The 23102-nt window shown below is 43.5% G+C and overlaps 1 protein-coding gene across 1 annotated transcript in view; it reads left to right on the plus strand.

The window, feature by feature from the left end:
- The window catches only part of DPYS (dihydropyrimidinase), a 48091-nt gene that overhangs the window by 12119 nt on the left and 12870 nt on the right, over nucleotides 1-23102 (plus strand). Inside the window, exons 2-7 of the mRNA XM_083749247.1 lie at nucleotides 906-1064; nucleotides 2603-2782; nucleotides 4622-4811; nucleotides 13128-13284; nucleotides 14798-14939; nucleotides 16294-16436. Coding sequence (XP_083605373.1) covers nucleotides 906-1064; nucleotides 2603-2782; nucleotides 4622-4811; nucleotides 13128-13284; nucleotides 14798-14939; nucleotides 16294-16436 — 971 coding nt within the window. The remainder of the gene's footprint in view (nucleotides 1-905; nucleotides 1065-2602; nucleotides 2783-4621; nucleotides 4812-13127; nucleotides 13285-14797; nucleotides 14940-16293; nucleotides 16437-23102) is intronic.

Here is a 23102-nt window from a genome sequence, read left to right on the forward strand (position 1 = left end):
CTCTAAGACCCATTCATTTGCAGCTGTGTTTGTTGAGAAGAAGCAGTCACCTGGAAACCACAGCCAGCATCGCAGAACTAGCTGCACGGCCGAATTAGTACAGGACCTTTTTAAATAAGTGCTTCTTTATTGGAAGTTTTTGGCATAAAACACAATAAAAATCAAACTGGTCTAAATAACAAAAAGTAATAAGGGAAACCAAGGAATGAGAAAAAAGGAGAGGACCTTTCTATGCTGCCTTTCCTGCAGGGACCACCTTTCTCCCAACTATCCCCTTCCTGTGTATGTCTTCCTCAATTCAAGATAAAGGACTTCTAACAGAGAAAATAGAATAAATAAAATAGAGGTACTTCTGCCTCTCTATCTGTCAATTATATGTATTCCAATTATTCAAAGTATTTAACATATGCACTCCTGTAGTTAATACCCAGCTTTTGTATCCCCCCCCATTTGGCAAGATGGCATTTCCCCAAACTCCCCTCCCAGAATCCATGATATCCAGAGCCATACACCGGTATGCCTCCCTTTAGCCTCTCCTTCCAGTGCTTACCAACAAAAAATTGCTTTCATCCATATAATTGCATAACCCATATAATTACTTAGTCAACCTCCAAGCTTCCCAATAATCACTGAGCCCGGGCTTGACTGGCTACAGCAAAAATGAGAAAATTGATTCTCTCCTACATACACACACTCACACACAGACACAAACAAGTTACTTTCTTTAGTAAAAAAACTGTGAGACAGAGCATGATGGGAATTTATTTTATTTTGAAATAAATGCTTCAACAGTGCATGAATTTTAAGCCTTTCATATTTTGCAAGGGACTGAAAGGGTAATCGGGAGAAAGCAGAACCTTGAGACACTTCCTTCATTGCCAATCTCTTTTTCTTTTCTTTTTTAGGCTGCTGTAGCAGGAGGCACGACAATGATCATTGACTTTGCGATACCTCAGAAAGGCTGTTCTCTCATTGAAGCCTATGAGAGATGGAGAAGCTGGGCAGATCCCAAAGTCTGCTGCGATTATGCACTTCATGTGGCCGTCACGTGGTGGAGCGACAAGGTAAGCAGAAGGCCAGTAGCATGCTTGTTCCTTCCAGTGTGTCCAACATGTGCCAAGGACAGATGCCACGAGTTGCATGGAAAACGGTGTGTGTGGCATTCTTGCCAAGGCACATTTAAATTTGCCTTTCTTCCTCTTGCTTCTTGCTGGGCAGCTACTTGTGTTCATTCTGGGGGGGGGGGGGAGGTACATATTTTGTACTGTTTTAGATTGTTACTTTTCTTTGGACAGAAACATGATGGGTTGTATGAGATGAAGTTGCTGCATTCACTCATGGCCCTCAGCTTGCTCAGTGGTCCTTCCCCCTTCTTCTTCTTCTTCTTCTTCTTCTTCTTCTTCTTCTTCTTCTTCTTCTTCTTCTTCTACCTCCTGCACACTCCACAGATTTCTTTTAGGGTTTCTGCCTGCTTGCTGGAGCAGATTTGACATGGGGGTTTGTGTGAGAATTGGTGAGGAAAGAAGAGGGAGAGAAAGTTATGTTTCTCTCTCTCTCTCTCTCTATATATATATATTATTACATTTTCTGATTTACATTTCAAAATATTCATTTAAACAACCTTAAATCAATGACTTCCCTTCTTCTCTTTCATTTTGCATATAGTGCATCCCTGCATATTTTACATGAACTAAACCATTCAGTAATCCATTGTTACATCCATCAAAACTTGTTTTCACTGTTGAACTTAACTTAATGCTACCAGCATTTTTAAATATATTCAGTAAACATTTTCCAAGCTTCTTTAAACATATGTTCTTCTTGTTCTCTTACTCTATATGTTAAATCTGCAAGCTGCACATATTCCATCAGTTAGTTGCCATTCTTCTTTGGCTGGGACCTCGCTCATTTTCCATTTTGGGGCTAACAAAACACGGGCCACAGTAGTAGCATGTATGTAGTAGCATACATAAATAGTTTCACAAGCTTGCGTAAACGGGACAACTTCTTTAGCTACAACCCTTAGTATTTGGTATCTGTATTCTTTTAATTGAAGTGTTTTATGTATTTAGTATTTCATAACTTTAATTCTCTTCAAGACACTTTTGGATGTGTGAAATGATATATACATGTAATAAACTAAATTTTTACCATGCTCAGGAGCCCAGAGTTGAAGCCTTCCAAGATGGATGTGCTAAAGTAGCCAGAGGATTTAGTCCTGGGAATTTTTTAAAGAAGCTAATTTAAAAGTTATTTAATTATAAAAAATTTAATTGAACGATAATGTAATAGCTTATCTTTTTCATAGTAAACAAGAATTCCAAAAATACATAACCAAAAAAGAGTCATAGTCCCTAAAGGAATTATTTCATGTCATTAAAGTATTGTATAATTATCGGTTACAACATTTCAAAGAGAAATCTTACTGTCTCCTAAAGAATATCCTTTGAAATTTTGGTGTTCTGCCAGTCAAGTAGAAATATCTCTGTCAAATAATACACTCAAATAATTTAGCCAATCAGATGGTAAGATTTGATGCCAAATAAATTCAAGAGGATATTGTGAGGTTTGAACATTTAACAATTTTTTGTTGTGTTTTCAGGTTAAAGAAGAGATGAAAACCCTAGCCCAGGAAAAGGGTGTAAACTCCTTTAAGATGTTTATGGCATATAAAGGTGTCTATATGGTTGGAGATCTAGAGCTACACTCTGCCTTTTCTCAGTGCAAACAAATTGGTGCGATTGCTCAAGTCCATGCAGAAAATGGGGATCTGATTGCAGAGGTAATTATCTATCTCCAAGGTGACACAGGAGCGTTCATCCACCCTGTAACAGATTGCAGCAATACCTGTGTATTTAAGATTGTAACGATTTGTAAATTAGACATCTTTTGCTAACAGACAGAGGGCAGAGGGTGACTGGGCATGTTGGCCCTGCCATCTCTGCCCCTTCTGACCTCCCCACATTCAGTTAATGTCTGGAGGGGCAGACTACATGTCTTCAGCTGAAAGTGCATTGTCTTCTTATATGATTGGGAGCCCTGTGTAACTGGGGCTCTGTCATCCAGAGGAGCCTCTGTATGCACAGCCAAATGTTCACAGACCCCATTTCAGACTTTCACCAAATATTCAGTCAGAAGAGATGGAGCTAGTGGAGGATGGTGATGCTGAAGGCAGGGCTAGCACAAAGGGTCTCATGGCTTCCCCTCCAAAATCTAAGAACTGTCATTTTCAGGGTGCTGTTTGGAAACACCTGTTCCTCTCAAATGTACCATTTTCAGAGTTTCCTAGGAAGGAGGATTGATGGTCAAATCACTATGAGAATTGCATTTCTGAGAGGGGAATAGGAGTCTCCTATCAACAGTCACTGGGACGCTGGTGGTGCTGTGGGTTAAACCACAGATCAGAAGGTCGGTGGTTCGAATCCCCGCGACAGGGTGAGCTCCTGTTGCTCGGTCCCTGCTCCTGCCAACCTAGCAGTTCAATAGCACATTAAAGTGCAAGTAGATAAATAGGTACCACTCCGGCGAGAAGGTAAACAGCATTTCCGTGCGCTGCTCTGGTTCACCAGAAGCGGCTTAGTCATGCTGGTCACATGACCCAGAAGCTGTACGCCAGCTCCCTCGGCCAATAAAACGAGCGCTGCAACCCCAGTGTTGACCGTGACTGGACCTAACGGTCAGGGGTCCCTTTACCTTTATCAACAATCACTAGACTTAATATGCTGCAGTTCCCAGACTTGACTCTTTAAAGTGGTGTGATACTGCTTTAAATGTATTGTGCAGATAGGGCCTTAGGGATGCTTAAAGTAGACCCAAAAGACGGAGCTGTTCTGCCTGGCCTTTGGTCCGGGCCCAGTTTGACCCCCCTCTATGGGACCCTGTAAGTTACCTCTTTGGCCCTTTTATTGGCTCATGGACAGCTGGCCCTGATGAATACTTGAGGTTCCCGACCCCTATGGTTGTAATTTCATGGGCAGTTGTTTAATTTTATCCTGATTCTAATTTTTAAGCTGTATTTTGATCAATTGTTTGATTGTGTTTTAATGTATTTGACATTTGTTGTTAGCTGCCCTGAGCCCGGTCTTGGCTGGGGAGGGCAGGGTATAAATAAAAATTTACTTACCTACTTACTTACAATATACCGGTAATCACTGGGACCAAAGTGACATTATTTCAGTGGGTCTACTCTAAGCATAACTAAGGCTGCAATTCTAACTCCACTTGCCTTGGTGTAAGCTAAATAGAATTGAGTAAGACTTCCTTCTGAATAAGCATGGTTAGGAATGAGCTGTGAATCTGGATCCAGCCCAAAGACATCTCTGAACAAAAGCAAATTCATGTAGTTTATAACAAGATATAAACACAACATATATTTCCAAAGCCTTCTGTGTTTTTTAAAAAATGAAACATCCAGAAAAATCAAGCACGTAGGCATTTGTTCTGATAAACTACAAATCATAGCTAACTAAGTTGCTAACTATCACAGTACAAATGATTTTCAAATCTTGTACTTATCGGGGTTTCTAAATTACTTGGGTAGCTGGACCAGAGTTGCAGAGAAGTCATTAATTTTTCCACTGGTAGCAACATTAACTTCTGTGTCGCTGTGGCTGGCCTGCAGGGTGCAAAGAAGATGTTATCCCTGGGAATAACTGGTCCAGAAGGGCACCAACTGTGTCGCCCGGAAGAAGTGGAAGCTGAAGCCACGCTGAGAGCAATCACCATAGCAAACTCGGTGAACTGCCCTCTCTACGTAGTTCATGTGATGAGCAAGTCTGCAGCCACGGTGATCGCAGATGCACGGAGGCAAGGTACGTTTCTGACCCAGCTTGCTTAAAGATTGTGCAGAGGTGCTGCAGAACCGGTGCTACTAAGATCTCCAGGTTTGACATTCCATCCCTGGGTGTCAGGCAGAAATAGTTAAAACTCCAGGGGGGAAATCTGGCCGGCATAAGAATTACTCTGCCGTACACACTAGGAATTAACCCTTCCAGGATTACCTCTGAATCCAACTTGGGCATCTTTAAAAGCGGATTAGACAAATTCATGGAGGACAAGGCAATCAGCAGCTAACACCTCTCAGAGGTATTAAGACTCTCAGTTGTTGTTCTGCTCAGGTCCAGCTTTCAGAATTCCCACAGGCATCTGGTCGCCGGCCACTTTGAGAAGCAGATCCTGGACCAAATGGACCATTGGCCTGATTTAGCAGGGCTCTTCTTGTGTTCCTAAAAATAGTTGGATAAACAGGGCCTTCACACACTCCAAAGACAGCAGCACTCTGATCTTAAAGGCATTTTCATCTTTGACAGCATTCCGGAGCCCTCACGCTCAGTGGTGTGTGGTGACATTTTTCGTTGGGGCCAGAGGTGCCAGCTTGCAAGGGCGATGGGGGACGGCATCATGATGCCATGTGCACGAGGATCACACCTCCCTCCCTAAGTCTGGCAGAAGCTTCCCAGCTCTGGGAAGGAGGCACCATACTTTAATAATAATAATAATAATAATAATAATAATAATAATAATAATTTATTATTTATACCCTGCCCATCTGGCTGGGCTTCCGCAGCCACTCTGGGTGGCTTCCAACAAAATATTAAAATACAGTAATGCATCAAACATTAAAAGCTTCCCTTAACAGGGCTGCCTTCAGATGTCTTCTAAAAGTCTGGTAGTTGTTCTTCTCTTTGACATCTGCTGGAAGGGCGTTCCACAGAGCGGGTGCCACTACCAAGAAGGCCCTCTGCCTGGTTCCCCTGTAACTTGGCTTCTCGCAGTGAGGGAACCACCAGAAGGCCCTTGGCACTGGACCTCAGAGTCCGGGCAGAACAATGGGGGTGGAGACACTCCTTCAGGTATACTGGGCCAAGGCCGTTTAAGGCGTTAAAGATCAGCACCAACACTTTGAATTGTGCTCGGAAACGTACTGGGAGCCAATGTAGGTCTTTCAAGACCGGTGTTATGTAGTCTCAGCAGCCGCTCCCAGTCACCAGTCTAGCTGTCGCATTCTGGATTAGTTGCAGTTTCCGGGTCACCTTCAAAGGTAGCCCCACATAGAGCACATTGCAGTAGTCTACGCAAGAGATAACTAGAGCATGCACCATTCTGACGAGACAGTCCGCGGGCAGCTAGGGTCTCAGCCTGCGTACCAGATGGAGCTGGTAAACAGCTGCCCTGGACACAGAATTGACCTGCACCTCCATGGACAGCTGTGAGTCCAGAATGACTCCCAGGCTGCGCACCTGGTCGTTCAGGGGCACAGTTACCCCATTCAGAACCAGGGAGTCCTCCACACCTGCCCGCTTCCTGTCCCCCAAAAACAGTACTTCTGTCTTGTCAGGATTCAACTTCAATTGTTTAATAATAATAATAATACTTTAATGCTCTAATTTTCTGGGAACATTTAGGGGACTAGAAGTGTGAGGGCTCTGGGATGCTACCGGAGCTCTTGCATCTTCTTTACCAAGCCCAGCGCCTCGGTTACCCATCTTTGGGAAGGCAGTACATAAGCATGGCGGTGCCTCGCTTACCTGTCTGTGGGAAGGAGTTGTGAGGACTTTGGGAGGCCAGTAAAAAGGGTGCCCTGTGCCTCACAGCATGTAGTTCTGAGGGTTCCTGACTTTGCATGATTCTGCCGTTGCACGTGGACCCCCAAATCCGAACCCTGGTGTAAGTAGCTGGTCCACTGTACTAAATCCGTGAGTTAGGAAAACCATCTTTTCTGTGCCCTGTTGCACTGGATTTGTCCACTAGATGCCACTGTTGACAATGCTGTGGAGCCTGCTTTCTCATCCTCCGTTTTTCAACTTTGTAAAAGCACAAGAAACTGTGAAATCAGCCAAAATATGTAGGTCAAAGCACAAAATAAAAATAAAAAAATCCCCAGGGCAGTCCAAAATCATTGGAAGAGGGAAAGGTAGAATCTTTGCATGGTGTTGTGTTTTCTCGGTCTGAATTGCATACACAACGTCAACAATTCTGTAGACGTTAAAGTGCATATACTATTGAGCAGGTCTCCCCAAACCTTTGGGGGCCTCCCAGGGGCACATCTGGAAATCGGATAACTGTCTTTGTTTTCAGGTGTTCTAATAGTTTTATCATCAGTGCGTTTGCTGCCCTCCCTGGGCTGCTTTGGGAGGAAGGATGGGATATAAATAAAATAAATAAATAGTCCAACCAGGCGGGCCTGCTTCTTTAGTATTTAGGCTACAACTGCCAACATAAGTAACAGTGAAGTATCTGATTAGTTTCTCTGCCTCGGTCTGAACTTGGGCCTGGTTTTTCTCAAGCTACCATCTGCTCTGAGTGCATGGCGAGTTCAGTAAGCATCACCACTAGCCAAGCAGTTGTCACGTAACCAAGTCAGAGATCATGTCTTCCACACAGCCTCAAGCCATAGTACCTCTCTTATTTAAAAAGAATGAAGGAAAAATAATTAGCTGACGGGTAGCAGTGTCTAAACCCAAATCCAGGCTGTATCTGTTAAATGGGGTTGCAGTTTAGCCTGTTAGTTACAGATATGCAGGCCCCATTATCCTCGATGTACCAGTGATTAAGCGTGAACATTGCCATCCTCTTTTCTGTCTCAGGAGTGATCTTTTAAATTAATAATGACATAGAAATTTCTGCATCTTTGTTCCAAGAGTCCCAAGCCGTCTGGCTGTGTGATGTAACTAAACAGTAAAATTGGAAGCCATGCAAGTGGCGAAACAGGTATTTTCTGACACGGCACAGACATTATAAGGACTGGCTGAAGGCTTAAATTGACTTTGATGCCCCTCTGCCCACTGAATCATTGCAGAGAGATTGGACAACATGGTTCCTCCTGAACTTGGAAAAAGGTTCCAAGAATGATGTTGCTTTTATATATTAACAGTGTAATCATAAGCATGCTTTCTCAAAAGGAACTCCCATTTACCGGTAATTCAGTGGGGCTCCTTCCCTAATAATGTAGGGCTATAGTAGATTACTAAAGAATGGAATGGGCTAGGCGTTTTTAAAATTCATGGCCATTTCCACGACTCTGAGCCTGGAAACAGACACCTTCATTTTAGAGAATTGATAATAAGGTGAATGTGTGTAGCATTGTATCTTTGTTTTTCAGGGGATTAATAGTGCTTCAGAAACCAGTAACATATTTTTGACCAGAGGTGACAGAGTGGGATTAAATAATTATTTAGACTTTTTAAAAGTGTGTTTACATCCTGCTTTCGTTCCTTAAAGTGGCATATATGGAGTTCCTAGGTGGTCTCCCATCCAGACACTGACCAGAAATAAACCTGCTTTCTTTCAACAACATGGCTGCCTCATTTGCCCTCAGACCATAGGCAGGAATACCTCTTCATGCCACCTCTACAGCTCTCTTTTAAAAAGCAGCATCTTACAGAAGAGATGGTGGACTGGTGGCCGTCCATATATTTCTGGACTAAAATTCCCATCATCCCTGACCACTAGCTGCACTGGTGGGAACTTGAGTCCAGCAGTATCTGGAGAGCCATGGGTTCCTATCCCAGTCTACAGTGTCACTTACTGTGTGACAGTATCAAACATGCTTTACTGAACATACAGATGAAGTTTCTAGAATCTTTCTGTTAATTTGTCTCCTAATCCAGGGTTGGCTGTAGGGTACCTTCCATATTCTTTCATATGTTATTGGCATTCATACCAAACCCTGAAAGTACAGGTAAAAGGTAAAGGGACCCCTGACCATTAAGTCCAGTCGTGGCCAACTCTGGGGTTGCGGCGCTCATCTCGCTTTACTGGCCAAAGGTGTCGGCCTACGGCTTCTGGGTCATGTGGCCAGCATGACTAAGCCGCTTCTGGCAAACCAGAGCAGTGCACGGAAACGCTGTTTACCTTCCCGCCAGAGCGATACCTATTTACTTGCACTTTGATGTGCTTTCGAACTGCTAGGTGGGCAGGAGCAGGGACAGAGCAACGGGAGCTCACCCCGTGGCGGGGATTCAAACTGCAGACCTTCTGATCGGCAAGCCCTAGGCTCTGTGGTTTAACCCATAGCGCCACCTGCATCCCACAGCGCCACCTGCGTACAGAGAAGGATCAAATGCCCTTTTTCTGCTGCTTAGGGATGCAGCTCAGGGTATTGATCCACTTCTATGCCAAAAGTGACTGTTGGGTGCCAGATGGAACCTTTTTAGTCTTTCCACAGGCTTAATGATGATTTGCTTGTGGTAAAGTGAAGGCTGGGTGTTTCTCTGGTGGCACTGGTATTATGGAATGCACTCCCAGCTAAAAACAAGAGGCTCCATCTTTTTTGGCATTTCACCAGCTTCTGAAGATGTACCGTATTTTTCGCCCCATAGGACGCACCAGCCCATAGGACACACCTAGTTTTTTTGGGGGGAAATAAAAAAAAATTTCCCCCCCCAGGTGCGGGGCTGGGGCGGGGGAAGCCCAAGCTTCCCCCAACCCCAGCCCCCAGAACAGGCTGCTATCCGCTAGCCGTGGGAGAGCTGTGCAAAGTCCGAAGCTTGGGGCGTGCTGAGCTCAGCGCGCCCCAAGCTTCTGGGTGCAGGCAAGCGCACCGACCCCCCTCTCTCTCCAGGTTTCAGCGAAAGCCTGCATTCGCCCCATAGGACACACACACATTTCCCCTTCATTTTTGGAGGGGAAAAAGTGTGTCCTATAGGGCGAAAAATACGGTACCTGGTTACACAGCCATTCTGTTGATCTCTCAACCTGAACTTCCTGTTTTAGTTCTGCTTTAATGGGGAGACTTCCGGGTTGGCGCCATCGCCGAATGGCAGACTCCCTCCGAGCTCCGGAGGGAGCCTGCTCGGCAGGGGCTGGTTCCTACCGCGCCGGCGACGCGGGGACCCTCAAAAACCATGGGCGCTGAAACCCATGGACATGGTGACTCGGCTGGCACCTTTTGCGCTCCCCCCCGGCCCGCGAAGGAGCCTTTTTAAAGGCTACGGAACGGGTGACGGGGGGGTGGTGCTTTGAGTCCTCCGCTTCCCCTGCCGAGTGAAGCCGCATGCCATTCGACGGAGAGCGCTGACTTCTTCTATTGAAAATTTGGACCTAAAAGAATAACCCGTGAGTAATTGGAACCTGGACTAAAAAGGGGGATAAATTTTTAAAAAAATTCGGAGCGAGCGGGGGAGGCGCAAAAAGGAAGTCAGCCCCCCCCCCTGTTGTAGAGGAGTTAAAGCAAAGGATTTGACATCTAAGATCGAGTGCAACCCTATTTTTACAAAGTTATTAATTTCGCGACGGAAAACTATAAGACTGAGCTGGAGGAGAAAAGTGGAATTGATTTAAAAAGTAACCCCCCCCCCCGGAACCCTGGGAGCATTTTGCGAGAGCGCCGGGAGAAGACAAAGAGAGGTTTTGACAGCTGTCAAAGAGCTGTCAAAGCAGAAGAACAAAAATGAGAACTTTGTTACAAGGACTTTGCCGGTTACATTTGTTATAAATTGGATACAAATTGTTTAAAACAAGGAATAACAAGTTATTTGGACTGATTGGGGTGATCCGGAAGGGAACTGAGTTATTGCAACCCACCTAGAGGAGCCGAGGGATATTACAAGTTGTTGACATGGAATTTGAATAGAACTTTCTATCTCCTGGGAAACTGCAGAAATGGAACACTATTTTGACTACAGAGGCTGACATACTAAAGAAGACAATAGATTTATCTATTGAAAAATGGAAGGGACTTGGCATTATGTTTCGTTCCTGAATAACAGAGCCTCTGCAGCTGAATTTGAAGCTTTTGGAATTAGAACATTTGTGCAGGAAAAGAGGAAAGGAAAAAAAAGAAAAGAAAAGGAGAGAGATCAACAAGAACAACAAGAATAACAAGAATAACAAGAATTGGATAAAGTTGGAAGAGAGAACATTTGGGACATCCAGATTTGAAAGGTTTAAATAAATAAAATTGGAGTTTTTACTCCTAATGTATAAAAATCTGGATGGAAAAAATGGGCCTTTTTGAGACAGACTCCTTCCAAGATTGGACATTCGAAATTAAAGATGACTGGTAAAGGACTATGGCTTAAATAATTGTGGGAGCTCCAGGAAGACATCAGATGTTGATAAATTTTGGGAACGCAACCGGGAAAAGGGGGAGGGAAATTTGGAATCCAAAGGGTGTTAAACTACATTTTATTTCATTATATTTTAATTTGTAATGTATGTTAAAGGGGGGAACGCGTGGAAGGGAACAGGTCGATTTTAGGAGATGGGAAAATATTTTTAAATTGGGTCAATGACAATAAGTTCAAAATTTGGGATAAGAAATTGCTGAATTTATAAGTAAGAATTGGAATACAAGAGGGGGAGGGGAGGGGAAGTCCTGGAAAGATGTTATGGAAAACAAGATTTTAAATTTGGATGTTTTGTTTGTTTATTTTGTTGTAATTGGAAACTTTTAATAAATATTATTTAAAAAAAAAAGTTCTGCTTTAATGGGATTATTTTATTCTTTATTTCATTTATTTTCAATTACTACATTTATATGCCACTTTCATCTTCCAAGGAGCTCAAGGTGGCCTACATGGTTCTCCTTCTCCCTATTTCACCCCCACAGCCGGTAGGTAAGGCTAAGAGATGGTGACTGGCTCAATGTCACCCAGTGAGCTTCATGGCTGAGTAGAGATTTGAACCCTGGTCTCCCAGGTCATAGTCCACTACTCTTAACTGTAATGCCACAGTGGTTCTCAATTATGGATCATGGATGTTTTAATGTTTATATAACCATTCCTTATACTTTGTAAACTGCTTAGCGTAACTTTCTGCAGGTTTTGCAGCTGGCACTCTTCAGATTTGTGCATTCACAATCATCCCTGCCTATCAAACTAGGCTTAGACTACAATTCTAAAAGCACTTTTACTAGGCAGTAAATCTGCCATTGAATCCAGCAGGGGTTATTTCAATGTAATCATGATTTGAGCGAGTTATTTTTTGTTTGGAGGTCCTGAGTTTGCTGGTTGTGGTGGCTTCACCCTACCTGCCAAGATTATTATGGGCCGTGTGCGTAGGAGAGACAGCTACACAGGCACAACAACCTCTTTCTCTGAAAGTTGGCAAGCTTCTGAGTTTCCAAGCTTTTAAAAGGAAAACATCTCCTCCTCCTTACATAACATCAGGAGGTCAGAAAAACTAAGCAAGAGAGAAGTGGAAAGGAGGAGTCAAGGGAGCAAGGGAAATAACTATTGCCTGCAAAAACTAAACAAACCAATCTCTCAAGGGCTGCAGCACTCTTGCCATTGAGCGCTGCAGATTAATGTGATGACTGTTTTGCCATATCTCCACTAATTTAACCATTAAGCAACTTCTGAAATTTACAGGGGTACCTCAGGTTACATACGCTTCAGGTTACAGACTCCACTAACCCAGAAATAGTACCTCGGGTTAAGAACTTTGCTTCAGGATAAGAACAGAAATCGTGCATAGGCATGGCAGCGGCAGCAGGAGGCCCCATTAGCTAAAGTGGTGCTTCAGGTTAAGAACAGTTTCAGGTTAAGAATGGACCTCCGGAACGAATTAAGTATGTAACCAGAGGTACCACTGTACAGGCATTAGAAAAAAAATGTGAACATAATACAGCGTTTAACTTCTCTGTGTTTTTTCAGCTTTGGTCATCAGAACTTCCATGTTTCTAGATTCTCTGTAATAAATAATAAATTTATTATTTATACCCCGCCCATCTGGCTGGGTTTTCCCCCAGCCTTGCTCATGTATTTGGATTGAATGTATGTGGGGTTAAAGTAGTGGGGGGGGGGACATGTACACAAGTAGGCACCCTCCAGTATCCCACTGTGAACTACTCTGCTGCATGGAGGCATGAAGCGGGGATTCTAAGCCTGTACAGGTGAACAGGCTTAGAAGCCTCATTGCAATCAGGAACCCTGCACCATCAGAGTTCTGTTAGGCCAGAAGACCAATCTGTTGTCACCCTTTTATACACCATTTCATAGTGCAAACATCAAGATCGATGTGTGATAGAGCCCTATAGAATTCAATATTGGTAGAATTTGGGTATATATATATCTGATAACCAAATGTTGCTATATTGTAGCCAGCTGTACATTGTACAATATTGCAAGCCTGCATTGTTAGTTTGCTCCTCTTAATATATATATTTTCTTATCCCCCTCCACCAGGGAAAGTTGTTTATGGGGAGCCTATAGCTGCCGGCCTTGGAACGGATGGCACTCACTACTGGCATAAGGAATGGTCCCATGCCGCAGCACATGTCATGGGCCCACCCCTGAGGCCGGATCCTGCTACTCCAGACTTCCTGATGAATCTTTTGGCAAAGTAAGCTAATGCAATGTACATGTAAAATACTCATGTATGACTTCTTAGCAGCATCCGAATGCCTTAGCAAGAAGGCCATTAAACAGATGAAGGCAGCCATACTTATTTGGGCCCAGTCTGTGTGCTCATGCCATTCAGCAAATAAGTATGCAACAAGATACCTTGGACAGGGTCCTCTCTGTGGTAGCACCACAGATTTGGAAATTTCTCTCTGAGGAGATCCTTCAAGCTAACTTCCTTCTCATTTTAGAGAAGACATTTCTGTTCTGGAAGGCATCTTATAATGGACTGTTGTTGTTTTTCTGTGTTCTGCTGGTATTTCAACTTACTGTGCTGTGTGCATCTAATGCTTTGTTCATTTTTTTATTTTTATTTTTGCAGTTGTTATTGTCAAAATAGGTTTTTATCCAAGTGGTCTGCTTTGGAAATATAGTATCAGCATGGTTTAGGGATGTATGTATGTATGTATGTATGTATGTATTTATGTATTTATTCATACCCCGCCCATCTGGCTGTGTTTCCCCAGCCACTCTGGGCAGCTCCCAATCAAGTGTTAAAAACAATACAGCATTAAATATTAAAAACTTCCCTAAACAGGGCTGCCTTCAGATGTCTTTTAAAAATAAGATAGCTGCTTATTTCCTTGACATCTGAAGGGAGCGCGTTCCACAGGGCGGGCGTCACTACCGAGAAGGCCCTCTGTCTGGTTCCCTGTAACCTCACTTCTCGCAATGAGGGAACCGGCAGAAGGCCCTCGGCGCCGGATCTCAGTGTCCGGACTGAACGATGGGGGTGGAGACTGCCTTATGCTGAGTCTGACCATTGGTCCATCTGGCTCTACACTGACTGGCAACAGCTATCCAAGGCGCTCTCCCCTCTCTACCTGGAGACCCCAGGGACTGAACCTGGGATGCTTTGTTTGCAGAGCAGATACTCTGCCACAGCCCTTCCCAAGCAAGGTATAACCAGCTTAAGTAAATGATCAAAATAAAAACAGTAGCCATGTGGCAGCCCAACTGGTGAAGTCTGTTGTGTGGATACAGAAGGCAGTTTGTTCTATGGTGGCTGCTCTGCACAGGGACATCCTTAGCTACATATAGCCAAGGCTGGTCCTATGATGATAGGTTGCGCTTAAGGAGAAGAGACTTTAACCATGATCCTGGATTTGTATCTGAAGAAGTGTGCATGCACACGAAAGCTCATACCAAGAACTGACTTAGTTGGTCTTTAAGGTGCTACTGGAAGGAATTTTTTTTGTTTTGACTATGGCAGACCAACACGGCTACCTATCTGTAACTGGATTTGGATGACACGCTGAGCTGGGCTGTCTGAAAAGGAGCAGAGAGGAGCAAAGCAAGTTCAAACTCTTTGCTGAGAACCAGCATGTTTGCACGGTCACAGAAAGCTATCACATGAGAACCAAGCCAGTATCTTGTGATTGACTCTTTGTCCATCATTTGAACCAAGTTCTGTTTCTGAATGTTCAGATTTGGAATTGTTTCTTTTTCCCCAGTGGTGACTTAACTGTGACAGCGACAGATAACTGTACCTTTGACATCTGCCAGAAGGCTTTGGGGAAGGATGATTTTACCAAGATCCCCAATGGGGTGAATGGCCTGGAGGACAGGATGTCAGTTGTGTGGGAAAAAGGAGTGGTGAGTAGGATTTATTTTGCTCTCAGACAGAATGGGGAGCAATATAAGCAGCAGTGACAAATTAGCCACCTGCCTCTGAGGAGGCACTTAAATCCTCAGACACAGGGCTGTCTTAAGCATATGTGGTGCCGGGGTGCAAAGATCCACCTGGCGCCCCCCCCCCCAGTTGCCTAGTCCCAGGCGCGCAGGAGAGCAGACCCAGCTGGCCGCCTCAGCTTCTCGTTGGCTCGGTTGCCCCCGAACTTGCGGTGTAGAGCCACCCGCAGCAGATGAACCCGCCACAGCGCTCCAACCGATGGGCGGGCTCTTCCCCAGACTCAACTCTTGGGCCCCAGACTCTCGGCCCCGTACCCCTAGCACCTATGAGTAAAACGTCCTGCTCAGACACCTCTTTCACTCTCCGTAGCACACAGGACTTGAATTAGATACTTTGAAAGATACGAACTTACTGAAAGAGAGACTGCTATGACACATGCTCTGGGAACTGCCTGACTTGACTACTCTAGCATAATCTGTAAGAGGCTGCCTTGAAGGTTGTTTGGAGGCCACAGTAGCTCCAAAATGTAAAACTGTTTTCTTGTGCTAGCTCTTTGGATTGTACCACACCAGTCTCATGTGAACTCTATTGGTTAAGCAGTTCCTTTCTGAACTAGATTCAAGGTTTCTTACGGAACCAGCGTTGTTGTTGTTGTTGTTGCTGTTGTTCTTTCACTTCAGAATTGTTGTATAGAACTGTGGGCTATGAACTTTCTGAATAAGTGAACAACAGATGACTGAAATTCATTTATTATCCCATTCACTCTGGAGATTGATGGGTAGCAAATGGGATTACTTTATTTGTTATTACATTAATATGCCGTCTTTCCATTAAGGAGCTCATGGTGATTTGCACACCTCTCTCCCCCCACTTCCATTTTATCCATGCAACAACCCTGTAAGGTAGGTTAGGCTGGAATATAATGATTGTCATGAGGTCACCCGCTGGGTTTCGTGGCTGAATGGGGATTCGAACCCTCCCAAGTCCTAGTCCTAGTTCAGCACTGTAACCACTACACCACACTGCCTCTTTGTTCATTCCACAAATGAACAGATAGTTTTAAGGAGCAAGATTATCAATGTTGAACTGGTTATTCCCCAAAATAATATTTCTGTTACAAAGAGTTACATCTTAGGTGCTATATTTGCATACATCAGCATATTACTGGGAGTTTACATTTTTTATACTGAAATTTTCTGCCTAGAGGTTTTCTGGGTAAGGTTATTCCACCCGCACTCCTCAACAGAGAGTGAGTTTGCTTGTAGTAGGCTTATGTATCCCCTTCCTTGCTGATGCCTATTTTTGGTTTCTTTGCAGCATAGTGGCAAAATGGATGAAAACAGATTTGTGGCAGTCACCAGCACGAATACAGCTAAAATCTTTAACCTGTACCCAAGGAAAGGGAGAATAGCTGTGGGCTCTGATGCTGACATTGTCATTTGGGACCCCAAAGCTACAAGGTATGGTCTATGAATAATCAAATCGCACCTGTCCATCCTTCTAGGAATGCATTTTGAAGATATAAATCTTGATGATGGAATGATGCCCCATTTGAATTATTCACAGGATATATGGTGCTAGGCACAGCATATCTATGCAAAGGATTTTGCATGTTTTAAAAATGTTCAGAATGTTTTAAAAATAGTTACCTGGATTGCTGACCATGTAGAAAAAGCATAATTGCTTGTACTTTTATATTAATTGCTATTTTCATGAATAAGATCAGTGATTCCGAGCATTCTCTAGGCTAGCTCATGCCCACATAGTGATGCCCAAAAAGACCTAAATGATGTGCCAAAAACTATCACATACTTTGCTAAAAATACATTAGACCAATTACCCATGGCAAAGCTAGCCATTTTTAAGCCCAGGTTTTGTTGTTGTTGTTGTTTAGTCATTTAGTCGTGTCCGACTCTTCGTGACCCCATGGACCAGAGCACACCAGGCACTCCTGTCTTCCACTGCCTCCCGCAGTTTGGTCAAACTCATGTTTGAGAACACTGTCCAACCATCTCGTCCTCTGTCGTCCCCTTCTCCTTGTGCCCTCAATCTTTCCCAACATCAGGGTCTTTTCCAGGGAGTCTTCTCTTCTCACGAGGTGGCCAAAGTATTGGAGCCTCAGCTTCAGGATCTGTCCTTCCAGTGAGCACTCAGGGCTGATTTCCTTAAGAATGGATAGGTTTGATCTTCTTGCCAGTGGCGTAGCGTGGGGGGTGGAGGGGGGGCCGGCTGCACCGGGCGCAACATCTGGGGGTTAGGGTTAGGGGGCGCAAATTACTTGCCTTGCCCCGGGTGCTGACAACCCACGCTACGCCACTGCTTCTTGCAGTCCATGGGACTTAAGCCCAGGGAAAGGTCCCAATTCTGTGCTGGCCTCTCTCCCTGGACCAATTCAGGCTCTTCCAATAGGCTGCTGTTCTCTAAGTGCAGAAGAGGACTGGGGAGGCTAAAGTTGGTATCCACCTCCCCCCCCCCCCCCGGAATAGTCCTGTTTCTGCTATCTGCCATCCTAGATAATTATGATTACAGAAATGCATTTCTCTTTCTGGGAGAGTTGTTCACTGAATAAGATATTTGTTGGGTGTGTGCTCATTTCAAAGCTCAATCAATACTTTATGGAAGAAATGCAACTTCTGGCTTCAGTTCTGCATCTGCACGTAGCATGTTTTATCTGTTAACTTTGGAATGAATGGGGATGAAATGATGAGCAGCTTGTGAATGTTTAAATCTGACTGGTTACGTGACATTTCTCCAGAAGAGGGAGCACATGGCCTAGAAGTCATGGAAAGCCAACAGGCAGCCTTCATACTGTGTGGTGATAATTGGCAGTTATCTCAAGAGTAACCATGTTTCAGTCATTTCAGAACGATAATGATGGTGATGATTAGATTTATTATTAAAATGCATTAGTCACTTTTGGGCCACAGCAAATCGAAGCGACTTACAATGTTTTAAACAAAAAGCAAATGCATACATTAAAACAAGCCTTAAAAAAACATCTAAAAGGCAATTCTGTTTTTTAAAAACTAGATTAAAACATCTCACCCACACAAAAAGGCCATAGAGAATTAGAAGCCAAAGAGCTGATGAAAAAGGAATGTTTTTGCCTGGTGTCTAAAGATATGTAACAATGGTGCCAGATGAGTCTCCCTGGGGAGAGCGTTTCACAAGTAGGGAGCCACAACAAAATGCTGCAATAAGCAACATAGGCTGTCTGCCTCTTTCTGGCAAAAAGTACTCATGCAAGCATCCAACATAGTGGTCCACTGATGAGCATGTGTGTGCCACACTAGGAAGGAAAAAATGTTAAGAGGACCAGAGCAGGTATCCTAATATAATACTATGGTTTCTGTCTTTTTTTCTAACATTCCTTTCACACTGCAGTTCTTGTTGTGTTACAGAACTATAGCTTTTTGGCTGATACACTGGCATGTCACACCAAATCTCATTCATACCAGTGTGCATTGTGTTGCACAGTAACAAAGACCATTGGACAGAGTTGCCCCTCCTTCATACTTTCGGCACAAGCATGCTTCTGTTCCCCAATGATTCCCCCCATGAAAGTGTCAGGAAAGAACCATATGCCAGTATAAAGGTAAAGGGTAAAGGGAGCCCTGACCATTAGGTCTAGTCGTGGCCGACTCTGGGGTTGCAGTGCTCATCTCGCTTTATTGGCCTAGGGAGCCGGCGTACAGCTTCCAGGTCATGTGGCCAGCATGACTAAGCCACGAACCAGAGCAGTGCACGGAAACGCTGTTTACCTTCCTGCTGGAGCGGTATCTCTTTATCTACTTGCACTTTGCTGTGCTTTCGAACTGCTAGGTGGGCAGGAGCAGGGACCAAGCAACAGGAGCTCACCCCGTTGTAGGGATTTGAACCGCTGAGCTTCTGATCGGCAAGTCCTAGGCACTGGGGTTTAATCCACAGCGCCACCCGCGTCCCTGTATGCCAGTATACCTCCCTAAATTTCACCACATTGCACTCCCGATATTTCAGGATAATGGGATTGCAAACATTCCCCCCCCCCCCGAAAGTAATGACTAATACGGAAATGAATGCCGAATCTCCACTAGATTTCCAGAAGTGACTTCTCTGTCATGTGAAAGCGGAAATACAGTGCAGAAATTAACAGTGAAATGGGGAAATTTAATATACCACTGTGGGCATGAAGCCTTAGTTTGGCTTATTGTACTGTGTAAACCAAGTCCAAGTTGTTTGCCACACAGCTCCTAGTTTAACCATGGAACAAAAAAACAAAACAAAAAAACCAGTAAGATTGAAGTGAGCCATACTTCCCAGCTCAATTGTTACGAAAGGAGGAGAATTCACTTTACAGAAATCAAGGTTTGGAGGATGTGAGGGCATCGTAGGGGAAAATAATTAGGCTATCCCTTAACGTTGAAATTCCAGTTACTCCCTTGACAGCTAGCACATTTGAAAGAGAAACCTTCAGCATTGCTTTAGCATCCTTTTCTACATTACAAAATACAGAATAAAAATGCAAGATGTGATGGCAGCCTAAAGTGATGGGCAGATGTTGATACACGACTAGAGAGAATTGGGAGGCTTTCATTGGAAGCCTTTGGAGAGGATGTAGACATCTCTGTGAAAAATGGTTGGGGATATTATGGGACCAGCAAAAGAAATCCATATACAATCAACTATGCTTGACATTCAGGGTTAGCAAATAACACACTGAGTTCAGGCTGCAAACTTGTTTTCTTTTCTTTAACGCCTGACACAATGATCTGCCACACCAGCATATAAAAGTTTAGGACTGGGCATAATGATCCCCTTTGCGTAACAGCACAATGTCATGATTTATTGCTCTGCAGTTAAGACAGCCAGCTAGCTTTCAGCTTAATGCTAACCAGGTTTCCTCAGAAGTAAACCAAATTGATTCCAGCAGGACTTTCCAAAATCCCTAAGGCTGAAGCGCAATTGTATGTAGGCATAATTAAAAGGGGAAATAAAAAAAAGTGAAGTTCCTGTTACCCACTCTACTTACATCTCTCTCCTTTTATTTTCCATGATGTCAAAGAGGTAGTCTCTGGAATTGAGTCACCTGCTGAAAACATTTGCAATTAAATACCCTGGCAGCAAAGGGGCCGCCTCTCCAGCAGGCTTGCAGAATCAAGCTGTAGTGTCACAAGGGAAGTGATCTGAGAAAACGTATTTGCAGTTGGAACAACTTTGCTCTGTATCTGTTGGTCTCAGATCCTGTGTCTAACTCCCGGGTTTGGGTGTTGTAGGTGAAGCAGGAAAAGACAGAGTAAGTGCCCGGTTCAGGCCTTCACTCATCCCCTTTGCTCATCACAATCACTTTATTTGTATGCCATTTTTCTACAAAATCATGCCCAAAGTGGCTCACAAAATAAGCATAGCAATTCAAAACAAATACTAGAAACAATTTGAAATAACCATCTTAACAACAAAAAGATCAGTCCGTGCAACATTGTGTGAAATAATAAGCGAACATAATTTATTATTATTATGAGCCTTAATAATGACTCATCTCGGCTCGTTCACATCACACTATGGTTTATTGTGAAATCTGACCTTTTTTGTGTTGGTGCTGACCTTTAAAGCCTTAAGTGGCTTCGGCGCAGTATACCTGAAGGAGCATCTCCACCCTCATCGTTCTACCCGGACACTGAGGTCCAGCTCCATGGGCCTTCTGGCAGTTCCCTCACTGCGAGAAGTGAGGTTGCAGGGAACCAGGCAGAGGGCATTCTCGGTAGTGGCGCCCTCCCTGTGGAACACCCTCCCATCAGATGTCAAGGAAATAAACAGCTATTTTACTTTTAGAAGACATCTGAAGGCAGCCCTGTTTAGGGAAGTTTTTAATGTTTGATGTTTTAGCGCTTTATTATTATTAATTATTATTATTAATTATTATTCTGTGCAGCAGGAATTGAGATAATGCTACAAATAAACTATGTTGCACTCCCGTTTAAAATATGCTTATGTGGCACAGTTCTGTACATTTCTACTCAGAAGTAGGACCTATGGAGTTTGAGGGGTCTTGCTTCCTGATAAGTATGCAGAAGATTGCAGCCCAGATTGAGTTGATTTTAACTAAATATGCCTCAAATTAATGTGCTATGGATCGCAATAGGCACCCAAAAAGTCTTTGTTACAATGTCAATACAGACCACACACCTTAGGCTGAATAATGATTAACAGTAAACTTGAAGTAATTGCACTATAATATGACAGGGTTTTTTTTTTATTAAAAAAATGCATTTGAGGGAGGATGTATTGGAATGCAGTTTTAAAATGTATGAGAGAAAGAATTGCCTTCCCCCCGTCTATTCAGGAAATGCCAGTTCTGAAATATTCATTAAATAGCACTTAAGATATCAAGAAACCCTTCACTTTGTGGTATTTATGAATTGCCAAACAGCTTTTTTTCACACTTTGATATACATGACACCTTAAATTTATCACCTGTAGAGTGATGGAGAGCAAACCCAACAAGAAAGATTGTGTTGAGGGTGAAATGTTCTATATTTCACTCTTTACTCTATTACTTTGACCAATGTCATGAAAACGTGTTGTTGTTTTTTAATTGAACAACAACACCCAGTTTATTGGGATGAACCAAAAAGTCTTGTGGGGGTACTGCTTTGTGATATATTGTGCTCTTAGGGTGCAGCTGGATGAATCTTTAAGAGAGCCGTGTTTGGAATCAGTGATTCTCTTAAGAGCATTACCAGTGCAATCCTGTGCATGTCTACCCAGGAGTAAGTTCCCAAGAATAGGCTTGCAGCCTTAATTGTTTAGCCTTTTGACTAGCAAGAGAACGTATGAATGAAAAGTATTGAATCTGAGTGACAGCAGGGAATACATGCAAAAAATATATTTTTTTGTACATTTATATATCACTTTTTCTTCCAAGGAGCTGAAGGTGGTGTACATGTTTCTCCTCCCCAATTTATCCTCACAACAACCCTGTGAGGTGGGTTTGGCTGAGAGATAGTGGCTGGCCCAAGGTCACCCAGTGAGCTTCATGGTTGCCACTTTGATGTTGCAGTCTAAAAGATGAAACTCTTTACATTGAAAGGGATGTGGATGCAGAAATCTGCTTATTTGTGTGCTTCCTTTGCTGGTCTGACTCCGAGTACAATTTAGATCTTGTCTGCCCTATTTTTTACCGTAAGCAGTAGGCACTCTCTTCTTCTGTATGGGCATCCTTGGGAAAATCCTGGAACCTCATCAGTGATTCAGTAGATTCACCAGTGATCCTTCCCTCTATTTCCTGTTATGCCTGATCTTTTGCCTTTCCTCAGTTTTCTTGCACTTAACAGTTCAGTGTGTTTTAAAGGACACATGCTGTGTTGAAACAAACACAGCCCTTCCTCTCTTTTTTTTAAAGGCAGCAATTTAAAATAGCTGCAGCAGAAACATGGCCGCAAAAACAGGAGATACTGTGGCAGGAAGAATGCAGACCAAGGCTAGAGAGCGATGTTGGAGGATGGGAAAGGAGGCTGGCTCGTATTTTTATCAGCCTTACCCCAGCTTTTTCTGAAATGTATGTGGGTTGTTGCAGTGGGGGAAATGATGGGCAGAGCAGAAGAGGTAAAGTCAAAATCAGAAAGAGTGCAGCGGCCGCTGCGAAGCTAGCAGGCTGTCAAGATTTGGGAGGGGGGCTGGGGGCTGGCTGCCCCCCTCCCACCCATTTCTCCCCCCTCCCCCAACTTCATATAAATGTACCTGAATTTTGCAGACTCACCTGCAAATGCTAGACTTTGTGCTTAGTCTCTTCATACACTACCAAAGTAAAACATGTAATTAGGTCTCAATGTAATTTCTGTTTCAGTAAAACAAGTCTTTGCAAGCTTTATATTTACGGCGCAGTATGTTTTGGGCACACTACTATTATAAACCCGTAGCCTATAATTCTGTAATCTTGTGTGCGCTGCCTGGAATTAGTGTTAGTAAATATAACAGATAATGGACAAATATTACTTCCTTAGTATATTGTGTGTATGTGTTTAAATTTTAATTGTCTGCTACTATTTCAAGATACAGGAAATGAAGAGAAATAGGTTACTGGTTTTTTACTTATTGCGCCCATTGAATTAAGTGCAAGACTTTGATTTCCCTAGGAATTTACTCATGTA

Source organism: Podarcis gaigeae, assembly GCF_964106915.1.
Source record: "Podarcis gaigeae genome assembly, chromosome: 7".
NCBI lineage: Eukaryota > Metazoa > Chordata > Lepidosauria > Squamata > Lacertidae > Podarcis > Podarcis gaigeae.